The sequence below is a fragment of the Pygocentrus nattereri genome, chromosome 28, assembly GCF_015220715.1.
Source record: "Pygocentrus nattereri isolate fPygNat1 chromosome 28, fPygNat1.pri, whole genome shotgun sequence".
NCBI lineage: Eukaryota > Metazoa > Chordata > Actinopteri > Characiformes > Serrasalmidae > Pygocentrus > Pygocentrus nattereri.
In genome coordinates, this window is record NC_051238.1 from 19,105,574 (window position 1) to 19,122,112 (window position 16,539).

At 38.3% G+C, this 16,539-nt stretch overlaps 1 protein-coding gene across 1 annotated transcript; it reads left to right on the top strand.

Moving 5' to 3' along the window:
* The first annotated feature begins 1,837 nt into the window (after positions 1-1,837).
* Positions 1,838-10,908, top strand: vsig8b (V-set and immunoglobulin domain containing 8b). The gene is made up of 8 exons (XM_017719086.2): positions 1,838-1,940; positions 3,097-3,198; positions 3,817-3,977; positions 5,158-5,359; positions 6,270-6,419; positions 7,467-7,589; positions 7,893-8,031; positions 9,262-10,908. Exons 2-8 carry the CDS (start codon positions 3,123-3,125, stop codon positions 9,506-9,508), a joined length of 1,098 nt encoding a protein of 365 aa, XP_017574575.1. The 5' UTR covers positions 1,838-1,940; positions 3,097-3,122; the 3' UTR covers positions 9,509-10,908.
* The last annotated feature ends 5,631 nt before the right edge of the window (positions 10,909-16,539 follow it).

The window sequence follows — 16,539 nt, forward strand, 5'->3', positions numbered from 1 at the left end:
AGGACTAAAAAACTACTTTCTAAGCAATATCTCTTATGTTGTGAGTATATGCTTTGGATTTTCAAAAGAGCACAGAATTACAGAAAATACAGATGAAAAACAGAGTTCGTTTCTGCTACTTAACAGGCTAGAACCACTCTTTTGCTGGCACTCGCATTTCTCCCGCTACCGCATTCGCTCAATAAAACTCCACAAAGGCGCCCCCTTATGTGAACTTACTTAATAGAAACCACCCATGCAATCTCCTCTTTGGCCAATAATAAAATACAAAGGCATAGCCTGTGAAACCAATCAAAATCCACAAGTGTGAGCAATGTAACCCAGTGCTCAACAAACAATTGATAACATCATTTAAGAGTGTGGGTGAAAATAATTGACATTATGACTGATGGTTTTCACTAGGGCTGGGTAATATTACAATATAAAGTTAGTCCAGATTAACTGTTATTAACCAGTTTCTGATAGTACACACACAAACACACACACACCTTCTAAGCCACTTATCCTTCTGGGTCACGGGGAGAGCTGGAGCCTATCCCAGCAGTCACTGGGTGGAAGGCAGGATACACCCTGGACAAGTCTAGTGTAATTACACGTAAATTAATTTTGTTTTCAAAAAAGAATAATTTTCCATTATGATCTTTCAAAGGCCAAACAGTTTTTGAGTGGATTGTTCATGATGACATCATTAACATTGTCTCTGTCTGCTCTATTGACACTGTTAGTCCAAAGTTAGACAAACCAAGATATCTAAATTGAGAATTGATAAACTGAGTTCTTTGACTATTTATTCCGTGTGTAATGTCTTTTAATTTTTCTGTGGTTTATTGTTAATGACACATAATCACAGAGCAGTACATACGTCACATCTTACTCATCATTCATCTACTGACCTTCTGTATATTTTTTATTCTATGCTACTTTTATTGTCTTTGTCCACATTAATTTAACTTTTGATCTGTATGCTAAACTGCATTAATGATAAGTCTCTTCACTTACCTGCATGTCCTGAACACAGATACACACCGCACATGCACATAAGCTATAACACAGCACACAACTCATTATTAACTTCTCTCAGATGAGAACAAAGGAGTGTGTTTCATAACTGCGCCAGTCTGGTTTGATTCATTGCAAATACTGTTTTTGTATCAGTGCAGATTCATTTAAGAGACTCATTTGTAGTTCTTTCCTTTGTCTTATTCACAAACAAAATGTACAGATATGAAATATAAGAACTCCATCACAGTCACCATACAAAAAGCAGAAACTATACTGTCAATAGCTTTGTGGAGTGTATGAAGCAATTTCTGCTGATATTTTATACTGTGTAGCAGAATGCATAGTTGTAGAAATAGAAATGAAACTGGCTCCATTTATCTTTAGTGGCTCCTATTTATTATCTAATTATCTAATACTCATCTCTGTAAGCTTAGTTCACTGTGGTCGTTTTGGTTTCTATTGATAGAAATTAGCCAAATAATTGATTTTGACATTGCATGGCACATTATTGGAATTATTAGTTAATGTTTCTCAGGTGCAGCACAGTTCCACTGTAATACACAAAACAGTACATGTAAATGGAATTTCATAAGTGACCCACTCTTGTTAAGAATAAATTCCAATTATGAAATATGTATTTAATCAGTAGGACTGCCTAACCACTAGTTAAAAGAATGCACTAAACAAAAAAAAAAGAGAGAAACACAGCAGCAGTTATAATTCCTTATGTCATAGTCTGAAAAGGTGAGTTTCACTTGCCACCCACATACAGGTTCATGACTGATGGAATGCAGAGAGAGGGTGGAGTTGGAGAGGAAACACCTTTCTCTTTGTTTCAGGAAGCAACAACTAGAGAGAGAACTGAGAGAAAGCCAGTGATCACGCTACTCTGCTGCCTTTACAGTGTTTTATATATTGATCAGACTCCGCATTAAGAGGTAAGTGTTTCATATACATTTGTTCAGTAATCATTTACAGATTATTTCACTCTGAGGAACTTTGGGCATTTCCAAACTTCCATTCTTCATTTTCATAACTTAATAACTATCATAGTAGCTTCACAGTAAGTCGCTTTGGATAAAAGCGTCTGCTCAATGTAATGTAATGTAATGGAATAGTAGTTACTGAGTAATTCTTACTAGTTGCTGGAAAATAAACTTTAATATTAATAAATAAATAATATGCTGACAGAGCTAGAGTTCCTGTAACCAGAGAGTTTGGACTTTCCCCATAACCTCTATATTTCCTTCTACATTTTATGGGACAGCAGTTCCTGTGGACAGTGTGTAAGGACTGATTCAGAAAATAACCTCAGTCTAGGCTTCTATTAGCATTGCTAAACATGGAGGCATGTTTGTGAGGCATTTAACTCAAAGTAACTCAAAATTTGGCAGTGTTTATTCACTGGGGGAGAAGTTACCAAACAGTTTCATATTCAAGTGGCTGATATAGATTCTGATAAGAGTAAGTTTCAGTCAGTCCATCACAATCTTCCCCTCTTTCTATGTCTGAAGTACAGACACTCTCTATGAATTCAAATTAAAATGCTGAATGAAACTGACAAATACCACAAGAATGAATTTAACCAAATCTCATTTGTCACAGTTATAAGCAATTTAGTTGTTCAATTTAGTATCCAGTGTAGCTTCCACTCATCTCATTTTCCTAAAGTTCCTGATAAACCAAATGGGATATTTTCCACTCTTAATAGTGAATTATGGTGCGCGTTAACTTCTGCACACTGTTTTTTCGACATCATCTCTATCTGTCACATCTATAGCATATGGTCTGCAACCACGGACAGTAATTTCCCTGTACTGAGTATCTCTCCTTTGGCTTCTATTATAAGTGTTTTGAGGTAAAATGTTTTGTATTCTTTTCTAAGTACAGGGAAATTATTATCTGTAGTAATCAACATATGCCACCACTGGGGTGCTTAGAGATTAGGTTGGTAAGGTCCTTTAATGATACAGAAACACATCAAAGGTCAGCTATTTCTTTCTCCTATACAGGTTTTTTTTTTTCTTTCAAAATCAGGAAGCTCAAATCTGAAAATGAAGTATGTAATGCTGTCCTCTTCCCTTACACATGCAGGTTGCTCCTGACTGTGACCTTTGACCATGGTGAAGCACCGTATTGACTGTCAAGTTTCCTTGGTTGTTCTGTTTGCTATAGTAGTCTGTCTAGACCATGCAGGTGAGTTTTTCTTTCATTGTCTGTCAAACATTCTGTGATCAACTTTCCAGACTGTTGGACATGTCATTAGATGAAGTTACTTTAAAAATTTAAGTGCATTATGCTTATATTAAATATGCATCCTAATGAGCAGCATTGGCCACCCACACAACAGTAGTCTGGACTACTTGAGTTTTTATTGTGTTGTGAGAGTCAGATTAATTTGCATTAAAATAACATTGTTCTAGGCTTGTATAATGATTCCTAGTTGGTTATGCATGAAATGCTAGTTCCCATTGTAATACGTTGTGTGCTTGGGTGTGTTAGATATTATATAATAGGAATGTAACATGACTCACTAACATGTTGTGCAGCGTGTCTTCACTGTAAACAGAATTTCTTTCAAGGACCTTATAATCAAACTGATATAGTATAAGCAAACTGATATGTAGCATGTTCTGTCTGTTTACCACACATTTAACTGTGGCCTTGTCAAAACTGATTCACATGATTTACACAGTTTTTACTCTCTATCTCAACTGAAATCTGCGAAACTAGATCATTTGGATTATAGATTATAGTTTTTGAATGCAATAGTAAATCTTAACTCTGTAGCTCCTTCTTCCTCTGAAATTTCAGTGGCCCTACAAGTGACATCCACAGGGCCACAGACTATCAAGAAAGCCCAGGGAGAGAACGTAATACTGGGGTGTACATACAGTGAGAGCCCTTCTGATGTTGGACAGTTGGATGTGGAGTGGTCCATTGTCAGTCCAGACATGACCCAAAAAGACAATCTGGTGAGAAGCAATATGCTGTTGCATGCAGCTATAAATTAAGAGATTGCACTGTTCTGATGACTAGAATGCAATTTGAAGAACATGATTCTGTAGGATGTACCTCTCATCCATTCCTCCGCAGAACCCAATTCAAAGTGCAGCCTTAATTTGTACTTTTTAATTAGCAGAGTGAGTACTTAGGTTAGATGGATTATAAGGTTATAAGATGGAGCATTTGTCACAACTGATGAGATGGTAGTACAGACACCAAAACAGTAGAACAGAACTGCAAAACACTGCATGCATTCTCAATTTTTTGAATGTATTTTATCTAATCAAGTGTTTCTGTGGAGTTTTTTGTTGTTAGTCATTCTTAAAACTGACAGATTTTGACATTTTTAAGCAGTACTACTGACTGACACTACTGAAAAGCACAATTTCATTTACATAAAAATATAACTATATTTAGCATGCTTTTCACTTCAGCTGAGGAATAGAAACTGGGTTGTAGACACTGAGACTGTATGTAGAAAAATGGTATTTGTAATTGTGCAGCTGTACACACAAATACATTTTAATGGTAGTTGTTTTTTAAAAAAGTAAAACTATGATAAATCAACATGCTATGCATTGGTATATGAGGTGTTCTTTGTTCAGTACTCTGAGTACTTTTCTACTGAAGTCCCAAAATGAAATTTCCTTGACTTCTGATTCATTTGCAGTGCTTATATGGTTAATTGTATTGACATCTGTGTGAACTTGGATTTCAAGACTTTTCTAATTCTTATTGACAGTAAAATTATTTACACAGTCCATTCTGCCAACAACACATTGTGTGTCTGTACAAACATTCAATATATTAGTGTTAGGAAAACATGTTGCATATTTCTGCATCCCAAAACAAACAAGGCATAATATAAAATAAAAATTGAATCTGATGTGAGAATTTTTTTTTTCCAATATCACACTGCCTCAATTGTAATACATATTTTTCTAAGTAACTGTAAAAAATTGTGATCAACTTCTGTCAGAAAACTGAAATATGACACCCTGGTGACTGAGTTAAGGCATTCCAAGAATTTATTCAAGAATGCGCAGCCCTGTCATCTATGCTGGGTGGATAAACCTGTTTTTCAAATAAGACTTGTTCTTGCTTTGTGTTATGGTCTCTGAACAGAATCTGTCATTGTCTACCTGTCAGATCTTAGCCTACTCCGGTGGACAAGAGTATCAGCTAGCGAGCCCAGATCTGAAGAGTCGGCTGAAGTTTGTTGGTGACCCCAGCCGAGGAGATGCCACCATCTCCATCACCTCACTGCGTGTGTCTGAAACAGCAACTTACCAGTGTAAAGTGAAGAAGCCGCCCGGCATCGACTCGAGAAAGATCACCTTAGTTGTGCTTGGTAAAGATTGAGACATGGATCTTTCTCATGTTTAGCTCGATGCACTTTAAACTGGTTTCTGTCTTACAGGTTTCCCCTCTCATAATTCAGCGTCCTCCCTCTTGTAACATGTTCATTCACATGTACCAATACATACAGCACATATAGAACACTGAACTCATACACCTGCATGTTTTGTTTTACGCCCACACAAATACACAACCACACCCATCTGTCCAGATCTGTCTTGCTGAGTTATTGCAACATGCATAAGTAAAAAATGTACTGAGCAAAAGTATGCAATTCTGGTGCAGAAAGGCCAACAGTTTGGTGGCTTTCCCTGCTCTAACTCACCCACAAAGCCGGGGTGTAATCAGGGACTTGAGCATTGACTGCTCCATAGGGATGGTGATGGGAAAAGAAACTTGCATTAACTTGCAAATGACCATGTAAATCAAAACCTCTTAGCAACAGCTTGAATACACTGGTGGAAAAGCCTTTGTTAGTCTTTGCTCACTAAAATAACATCTTCAAAAAAAATGTAATATCAGCAAAATTAACATATGAAACGTTTCTCTGAATTTATTGACAGAATACTGTTGTTATCTAGAGTAAACTAAATTCTAAGTCAACACCCCATAAAAAAAGTAAAGGGAGTCAACTTAATCCTCATGCTTTAGCAACTATAAACTAATCTTTTTTTGCAACAGCAGAACAACACGCTTTGGCAGCAGGAAGCAAATGAAATTCACACGTGCGCAGAACAGAAAAGCTTTTTTTCTGGTTGCCTTAGCCCTCCCTGCCTTATTAATGTGTAACTGGAACCATGTGTGTTAGAGCAGGGACATCACCAAACTGTGTTGAAAAAGATCAATAAGAGAAATATCTCAATTCTGTCAGAAGTTTTCCAAACTCTTGCTCTGTGTTTCAGTGCGTCCCTCTGTGCCTAAATGCTGGGTGGAGAATGGTGAGGAGATAGGAAGTACTGTATCACTGCACTGCAAATCTTCTGAGGGTTCCATTCCTCTAACCTACAAGTGGACAAGAGAGACTGGGAGTATGCCAGCCACAGCAACTCAGAGTAAGGCACCCCTATGCCAGAAATTGCAAAGAAAATCACACACTCTCAAATAAAGATGCCAATAACAAGTTCTATGGAGCAATGCCTTATAAGAACCACTTTTGATTCCCCAAAGAAACTGTCAAGACCTATTAAAGGTCTGTCCTAGAAACATACGTCCATGCCAAAAAGGACAGGCAAAGCTTTACTTTTAATAGTAATGTGAACAGTGTTGTATCACACAGGGCCTCCCTCCCTGTTTTATTTATTTTTTTATTTCTTAGCAGAAAACACCAATATGAGACCAGGTACTGGACCAGTATCAATAGAAAATACTGAATTATACATATTAGAGTGAAAAAAGAAGGAATCTGATAAAATCCTACCCTGAAATAGCAGAAATCACACTGTGTGATGTCATGTTGTATGTGGTGTATTTTTTCCTGTGAGGTAGTAGAGTGTTTTGAGAAGTTTGAGCATGAGAGCCTACATTCTCATGCATTGTAAGTGAAGTGCTTTTATTAAAAATAAAAAGTTAAAGGTCAAAAGATTTCAAATGTTAAAGCCCAGTAGTTTGAAAAAATAAAAATATTTGATTGGTATTGATATCTGCTGATATACGTTTCAAAATCAATGTCAGTATCAGAAAATAGAAAGTGATATCCTGCTATTTCTAATTAATATGTTAAATTCAGGTATTTTGTTTTATTTTTTATTTAAATATTTTAACATACTCTTCTTTTACTGAGCAAGAATTTGATGTTTTACTTCAACTTGACTTTTTTTTCTTCTTCAAACTGAATTCAACTGCACGTACAGTATTCAACATTATTGAGCACTAACAAGATAATAATATGTCTCCATATCTTTGCAAAGCTGTCAAGTTTAGCAGTTTGCAGGATTCTAACAGATGATAATGTGGAAAAAAATATAATGCTACTTTTTAAGTTGAACATTTTAAAATGAACCATTTTCCTACTTTTGCTTCTGTAGTAAAGAATATTTTAGCTTGATCATAATTTTACAGCACTTTTTCCACCACAGTCTGACTGGTTGATGTGTTTAAAGACCCACAGACAGGACAGCTGTTGATCAGTAACCACTCACAGAGCTACACGGGCAGCTACATCTGTGAGGTCAACAATGAAGTAGGCAAGGAGCAGTGTAAATACACTCTGAAAGCATACAACCGTAAGTCTGGGAGGGGCAAGAGGGTGTGACTATGTCTGATAACTTGGGTGTGCGTGTGTGTGTGTGTGTGTGTGTGTGTGTGTGTGTGTGTGTGTGTGTGTGTGTGTGTGTGTGTGTGTGTTGGAGGGGGGAGGGGAGTTGTAAACTATTCCCAAACATTAACGTTGTTATGGAAAACTATGAATTTCTGAAGTTTGTAAACTGTGAATATAAGGGTTACCATTTCTAGACACCTAAGAAAATGAATGACAAACATAACCCTCAATAACATTTTTAATATCATATTTATACTTTCCATCCTAGCAACCAATAAGGCAGGAATAATTGCAGGAGCTGTGATTGGTGCACTGTTCCTGTTGCTCCTTTTGCTGTTGCTGATCTGGCTCCTAATTTGCTGTTGCCAGAAGCGTCGCTATCAAAGGGAAACTGCCAATGAGATTAAGTAAGACTTATTTTACTTTCTCCACATGGCCATTAAGGAAAATGGTGCTGCTGTTTTAGATCATGATCTACTTTTTAGATCACGATCTAACACACACCACCAATCTTCTCAATTATGATCTATTTTCCTAGAGAGATCAGATCCTGCTTTCTTTCTACTGGTAGTCTCAGGCATCATAAGTTCTGCTGTGATGTCTAGATCATTTACATCATAACTGCAATACACAATGTTCCAAGTGGAAGGTGTATACTTTCAGTGTTGGGCAACAACATCTGCCAAACTGGCTTGTCCACTGTTGCACACCCTATGTTTTTCCAGTAATTGCGGCCCTGCCTCAAACCTACATATATCTTGTAAGCTGTGATGAAGAACCAAAGTTAACTTCCAATGTTCTTTGTTATTCTTGGTCAGGATGTCAGTGGCATTGCCAAAAATCTAACTCTGGAAGAGAAACCAAATGATAAAATCTTCTGTGGCATGGATAAAATGTATTCACTACAAAATGCTTTTGGCATTTTGACTGGATGTCTATGAAGAGAGAATTCAGTAAATCCCTCATCATCACAACTCTGTTCTTATTTTCCAGAATGGAGGATATTTCAGACATACTTTCTTTGGTCCAGTTGATAGAGCTTAGTGGATTCCTAAAATCGACGGGTTTCCCAAGCCTGCATAAATCCTTGACTAGATTTGTTCTATGAAGTGGACACCTGAGTGTCTGTCTTTCGGCAGATAAGCAAAAGCCTTTCACTTTATTTTTTATATGTGGCAATGCAAAACGTGGCCTCTTATTTTTGAAGATTTATGACATGCGGAATTAAGTAGCAATGACCTTTTTGTGCTTGAGTAGTTACAAAACTTCCCACCAGGCATAATTTCAGTCCGCCTGTTTAGGCTCATTCGAAGGCCACTGAAATGGACAACCTGGTCAAATACCACTGCCATTTATTTGTTTATTTATTTGTATTAATTATAAAAATCAGATAAAGCTCTCTGTCTGCTGATACTTCATGGAGAGCTACTGTCATTGGACTGGGGCAGAATGGATTGGGACATGCTTAGTCATTACATACTAGGTCAAATATAATAACTAATGATGTATGACAAATGTAATCATCACCTCTCAGTGGAACAAACACTTTGATTTGTTTACTTCTGACTGCATCCAAAAAAAACAAGAGTAAAACTTCTTAAATTAGCAATGAATCATTAGAAATTTCTTGTTCACAGAGAGGATGCTGCAGCTCCAGAGAGCCGTCCTGCTAGCAGACACTCAAGCTACCGCTCCATGACGAGCTACCACACACATCACGGGATAATCTACAACTCAGTGAGGAACAATCAGCCCAACAGGACTCAGTCAGGCCGCAGCAACACCTACACTCACCATAGCCAAGTGCCCCCGCAAGTCAGCTTACCTGCCAGTGACTACAAACCCCCACTCAGATATGACAGTAGATATGGATACCCTGTGTAAGCTTGGCATGGAGTTTTGATGCTGAATGTGGATGGGTTCTTGGACAGAATACCACTACAATATTATGGGCTGGTTTGGTCCTAGGCCAAAATAAGCCCCCTAAGGGCAGAATGACACTTGTTCTTGGCTCAATGGGTGATATTTATGATAAAGCTATTTCGTGTTTGAGTGTGTGAAATGTGCCAACACGGACAGTGAGACAGATTTATGAAATTTAGTAATCTTTGTTCAAATGTATAACTATTTATATATTTTTATAGGGGGTGTGATTATTTTATTTATGATGGATACATGCATCTGTTATTCACATTATCCTTTCCAAAAATTATATCTAAAATAATTATCCTCACTTTACCTTAAAGTAAATACTTTAACTTGAAGACAGCATATGATACAGCAGTTTAAATATATCCTTGCTATATCGTATTTGGGCTAGTATTTTTTTTTAATGATGTCCAGTTTTTGCTTTTTTTTGTTTGTTTAAACAAAACTCACAGAATGCATTAAATAAGTTGGAAATATCTAAGCTGGAAACTTCCCTACTCCAAATACACACCAAATAAATCTAATTTACAAGCGTGTTATAATCTAACTGTGCAATACTGACCCTCAGCTGCAGTGACAGTTGAATGTATAAAGAAAGTCAAAATGTGCAAAGCCCACTTGGCCACTGTATTTAGACCTAAGTGGTTGTTCTTCTGTCACCTCAGTATTATAGATGTCTAGCACTGGAATGCAAGTAGAAACATTTTAGCAAAACATCTTTCACCACTGTCTGAATGGCCTTGAGTTCTGAAACGTAGCCTTTCCCACCAAAGCAAACTAGCAGATACTGTGAATAGAGCTGTATTTATACAAGTGATATTCATGTTGCAATATGGATCATGCTTTCAGAACACTGACCTTGTGAAGATATACTGCAGTTAACATTAATGAACTGTACTTTATTAAGGAAATTGTGTGTGTGTGTGTGGGTGTGTGTGTGTGTGTGTGTGTGTGATCACAGACAAAAAAATTAAAACACACCTTTTTAGAAGAACCGATCTAAATGCATATGAATTCAGGTTTACTTGCTCAAAGCTCTTTTTTTTTCATTTTCAAGCTGTGTGTCAGGTGAAAATGTTGCACAATGTACAGAGATGAAAGTTGTGTGGTTGCATGCGTTACTGTAGCACTGAAGTTTGTTCATTAGTGAGAAGTCTAAAACTGTATCTGTGCTAGTTGCCCCTGGTTGTCCTGACTGTAGCCCTTCTTTCTTTGTGGAGATTCATTCCTTTGTAGGTAATTGTTTTATAGACTTCAACTATGTATGATACTAAAAGACAGTGTACTGTATGTTTACTTTGTAGTTTAATGAGCTGTATTGGAATTATGTGCCTACATAAAACTATTCATTTTTATTCACAGTCTCTTATTCTCTTGCACTCACTGCTAATATTTGATGAACTTGTGCAATTTGTCTGAAAGACTATTTCCTCTATGTGATCCGTGGTAAAGGTGCATGACACTACAATATAATCCATGACACTAATGGTATTCTTGTTTTCCACAGAAGAGTGAAACAGAGAGCAGTGATGATGGTTAATGGAAACTGATGATTCTGACGAACTATTTGAGTAGTCAAACTAGAATTTTATAAATGTTATGAAAGAGGAAATTAAAAGGAAAAGTGATATCTACTGTGGATACTATTTCAATAGCATTAATAACAAATTTAAATATAATGTAAGTTTTAAATTGTCTAACTTTTTCAGGTTATAGGAATATTTTCATGTTGGTCAGTGGCTTTTCAGTCAAATTAGCCTATTTAGTCTATTAAGATAGGAAGGATGCAGGATAAGCAAAACAGTGGCACCACCTCATATTTGACTTGCATTTATTTTGGGTGTATTCAAAGGGCACAATCAGGGCAGCATGTGTCTTAAATCTGTATGCTTACACAAGCCCCAGTTTTTTAATGCTAAATGATTACTAATGCTTTTAGAAACATAAACTATATATAATAATAAGAATAATAATTCTTTATTTTTATATAGCGCTTTATCAAGGACCCAAAGACGCTTACAATTCAAAGTACATAAATAAAATAAATAAAACACACTAACACAGACAACAAGAGCACAATACTACAAACAAAAAGACAAGGCAGTATATGGGAGGTCATATGAAAGAGCATAACAGATTGAGGGTAGGTTATGAGTGTGGTGGGGCAGAGCAGTTATATAAGAAATGCTGGATAATGACAGGGTCAGACATTGAAGGCATGAGGGAGGTTATAAGCAAGTGTGAAAAGATAAGATTTCAGGTTAGACTTTAATATGGAGAGTGAATTGGATTGTCTGACCAGTAGTGGAAGAGAGTTCCAGAGTCTAGGGGCAGATCTGGAGAAGGCTCGGTCACCAAAGCCTTGGAGGTTAGATGGAGGGACGGTAAGTAGTCCAGCTGAAGATGACCTGAGAGAGCGGGGGGTTTTTAGGGAAGAAGATCAGACAAGTAAGAAGGGGTAAGACTTAAGAGCTTTATAGGTGAGGAAAAGAATATTGAACTGTATGCAATATTTCACAGGAAGCCAATGGAGACGTTGGAGAACAGGTGTAATGTCATGATGTGCACGAGTGTGGGTGAGGAGACGGGTGGCAGAGTTCTGACCCATTTGAAGTTTGTGAGTGGAGGAAGAGCTGATTCCCGCTAGAAGAGAGTTACAATAGTCAAGACGGCTGGAAATGAACGCATGGATGAGGATTTCTGCAGCTGACAGAGAGGGATGATCTGATTTTGGCAATATTGCGCAGGTGGAAAAATGAAATTTTGACAATGGAGTTAATATGAGCAGTGAACGAGAGAGTTGAATCAAGGATGACACCCAGATTTCGGATCAGTGGGGAAGGAGAGATAACTACATCATCGATGCAAAGTGTGAGAGGTGGAGTTTTCGTGAGGGTGGATTTGGATCCAATGAGAATGAGTTCTGTTTGCTACTATTTAACATAAAGTTATGTTTCATCCAACTCTTGATTTCAGATAAGCAGGTTTCAAAGTGAGAGAGGGGTGGTTTATGAAATGATTTGGTGTTGAGGTAAATCTGGGTGTCGTCTGCATAACAGTGAAAATCAAGATTGTATCGACGTAGTATGTGACCAAGGGGAAGGATATATACAATGAAAAGGCGAGGTCCAAGGACAGATCTTTGTGGGACCCCTTACGAGACAGCAGAGGTAGAGGAAGTATGACCGGAGAGGTTGATAAACTGCTGCCTATTGGTCAGGTAGGATGTAAACCAGTCCAGGGCAGTACCGTCAATGCCTAGTTCATGCAGCCTTGACAGGAGATTGGAATGACTCACTGTGTCAAAGGCAGCACTTAAGTCAAGCAGTAACAAGATGTTTAAAGCACCAGCATTAGCAGACATAAGGAGATCATTAGTGACCTTAATTAGAGCTGTTTCAGTACTGTGGAATGGACGGAAACCAGACTGGAAAGGTTCAAAGAGATTATTAGATATTAGGTGTTCTTGCAGATGACTGGCAACAGTTTGTTCAAGAACTTTGGACAGAAAGGAAAGGTTAGAGATAGGACGGTAATTATTTAGGTCAGACGGGTCAAGGCCTGGTTTTTTAAGGATGGGTGTTACTGCGGCAATCTTATAGATTGAAGGAACCTTGCCTAGGAGCAATGATTGATTAATAATGATGGTAAGGTGAGGGACCAGGACAGATAGACTGGCTTTAGTTAAGGTTGTAAGAAGTGGATCAAGAGAGCAGGATGTGTTCTTGGACGTAGTTATGACGTTAGCAATGAAGGAAGAGTCGACAATGTTAAAGGCAGAATGAGAGGAAGAGAATGGTTTATAGCCAGAGTAGAGAAGAGTAGAAGGAGAAGATCGAAAAGGGATATCAGCAGTAGCGATTGCCAGGGAGCTATTAATGTTTGCAATTTTAGATTCAAAGAAATGTAAGAATGTGTTGCAAAGTTCAGAAGAAGCAGCTACAATGCCATTTGGGGGTTTAAAAAGCTTGGTGACTGTAGAGAAGAGATGACAGGTGTTTGTGCTGTGTTGATTGTTAATGAGGCTAGAAAGATAAGTTGACTTAGTAGTACATAAGTCATCTCTGTAAGTAGATGTGTTTATAAGCCTCACCATGAACAGTGAGCTTCGACTTCTTATAAAGTCGCTCCAGACGGCGACCAACCTGCTTCATAGTATGGAGCTCACCAGTATACCAAGGAGCAGGAGTGGAAAAAGACACAGTTTTGGTCTTCAGAGGAGCTAGTGCATTTAGAGACTCAGAGAGAGCCTCATTTAACAAGATCGCATGAGCTTCAGGAGAAGAAGGAGCAGAGTCAACAGGAAAGGCAGAAGAAATGGACTGGATAAGACGGAGAGGATCGACAGACTGAGTTTTACGGAAGGAAATACTCTTTTGAGTGGATTGACAGGGCACAGCCAGAGGAGCAGTAAACAGAATCAGCTTGTGATCAGAGAGCGGGAACAGCAGAGGATGTGGATTAATAACAGACAAGGAGGAAGAACAGACTAAGTCGAGGGTGTGACCTTTGTCATGGGTGGGAAAATTTACATGCTGCACAACATGGAAGCAGTCAAGAACTGCAGGAAATTCCTACAGTCATGAGAGTTTACATGGCTATTGAAATCACCAACTAGCAGCAGGCGGGGAGAAATTGAACAGGCCAGTGTGAGTAACTCAGATAATTCGGAAAGAAATGAAACATTCGGTTTTGTGGTACGGTAAAGTAACCGTGCAATAACAGAGCCAGGTAATTTAAGAGCAATATATTCAAAAGAAGTGGGAGATGTAAAGTAAACTTCTGTGATGTTGACTTTAGTATTGAAAATCACAACTAGACCACCTCCTCTTCCAGAAGAACGAGGTTTGCAGATATATTTGAAATTAGGTGGGGTCGCCTGATTAAGAGCATAGAAATCACTGCTTGTTTCCAGGTTTTAGTTAGGAAAAAGTGTGTCAATACAGTTGTCCAGTATAAGCTCCTGCAGCACTGATGATTTGTTGGACAGGGAGCGAACGTTCAGCAACCCGAAAGTGGTACCAGGAGAAGTGGGAGGGAGACAGCGCAAGTTATGCAGGTTAGCGCTTCGACGCACAGAGAGTACCACTGGGGGAGATGTGGACCAGAATGAGGGTATAGTGCCATCAGAGTGGTGGATAGTTCTGTTGTGGTGTTGTCCTGAGCCACGGTGGACATAACGGCGACGGCGTAGTATTCCAGCTCTACTGGCAGAAATAGCAGTGGCTTTAGGGAGGTGGTAGAAATTGTTCAATTTGCACAGTTCATTAGCCGTATAGGATAAGAGCTGAGGACAGTAAGGAGGCGCTGAGCAGTACGGACTGTGCACATGGCCAGGAAAAACTGGGGCACTTAATAGCAACGTCAAAGCAAGCAATGAAAGCATCATAGAATAGGAGAGTACATATAATCAGCAATAGTGGAAGCAGCCACACACTCACTCAGTTGTCGTATAGTGCAGGATCACAGCGGTTAAGTAGCCACATTCAATCGGTATTCCGAGCAGAACTTTCAGTTGGCGGGAAGGCAGAGCAGAGTACAGCCGCGGCGGTGCAGCCACAACAAAGAGCGGCTAGATAGTCACACAGGAGACACGGGGAGAAGTGGCAGTCACACGTAGAGTCTATATAAGTCTATATATGTCATTCATTATATATATATATATATATATATATATATATATATATATATATATATATATATATATATATATATATATATATATATATATATATATATGAGAATGAGAGAGAGAGAGAGAGAGAGAGAGAGAGAGAGAGAGAGAGAGAGAGAGAGAGAGATTTTCACTTAGCAAATAAAGTGAACATGTCCACAGAAAACACAGTTTTCAACAGTTTTTCTGCTAATTGTAGGGCGCAGTTTCAATTTATTTGCTGAATGTAACAAACTGAAGAGGAAAAAAAAACAAAATGTAAATGTGCTATAAAATATTACATTTGAATAGGCCAGACTTAATGCTTCATTTTCCCTTTCAATATGCTAATTAACAAATTTAACAAATAAACAGTACTTGTGCATTAAGTGCAAAAGTGTGCTATCTGTAGAGGATGTGTTGATGTATTTTTGTACCTTATATTTATTTATATATTTACACACAGATGAACATACAATTTGCAGGGTTTGTAAGAGGACAGACAAAGGGCTAGAGTTTTAACAGATTAAACTAATGGCTGATTATAAAACCCCAATTCCAATGAAGTTAGGACATTGTGTAAAACAAATAAAAACAGAATATGATGATTTGCAAATCCTTTTCAACCTATATTCAATCGAATACACTACAAAGACAAGATATTTAATGTTCAAACGGATAAACTTTATTATAACCCTAACCCTATTGTAACTTTATTTGTGATTGGAAGGTCACCGGTTCGATCCCCAGAGCTGACAGCACATGACTGAGGTGTCCTTGAGCAAGACACCTAACCCCCAACTGTTCCCTGGGTGCTGCGGATTGGGCTGCCCACCGCTCCGGACAAGTGCGCTCACTGCCCCCTAGTGTGTGTGTGTGTGTGTGTGCTCACTAGTGAGTATGTGGTGTTCCACTTCACAGATGGGTTAAATGCGGAGGTGAAATTTCCCCATTGTGGGACTAATAAGGGTCACTTAATCTTATTCACTCAATTTGAATTTGATGCCTGCAACACATTCCAAAGAAGTTGGGACAGTTGGCATGTTTACCACTGTGTTATCATCTTTTCTTTTAACAACACTCAATAAGCGTTTGGGAACTGAGGACACTAATTGTTGAAGCTTTGTAGGTGGAATTCTTTCCCATTCTTGCTTCATGTACAACTTGAGTTGCTCACCAGTCCGGGGTCTCCATTGTTGTATTTTGCGCTTCAAAATGCGCCACACATTTTCAATGGGAGACAGGTCTGGACTGCAGGCAGGCCAGTCTAGTACCCGCACTCTTTTACTACGAAGCCATGCTGTTGTAACACGTGTAGAATGTGGCTTGGCAT

Excerpts from the sequence above, each read along its gene's own strand:
- vsig8b (XM_017719086.2), top strand. The coding sequence starts at position 3,123 with ATGGTGAAGCACCGTATTGACTGTCAAGTTTCCTTGGTTGTTCTGTTT. Across the intron at positions 6,420-7,466 it reads GCCAGCCACAGCAACTCAGA|ACCCACAGACAGGACAGCTG; the intron begins GTAAGGCACCCC and ends ATGTGTTTAAAG. Across the intron at positions 8,032-9,261 it reads GAAACTGCCAATGAGATTAA|AGAGGATGCTGCAGCTCCAG; the intron begins GTAAGACTTATT and ends TCTTGTTCACAG.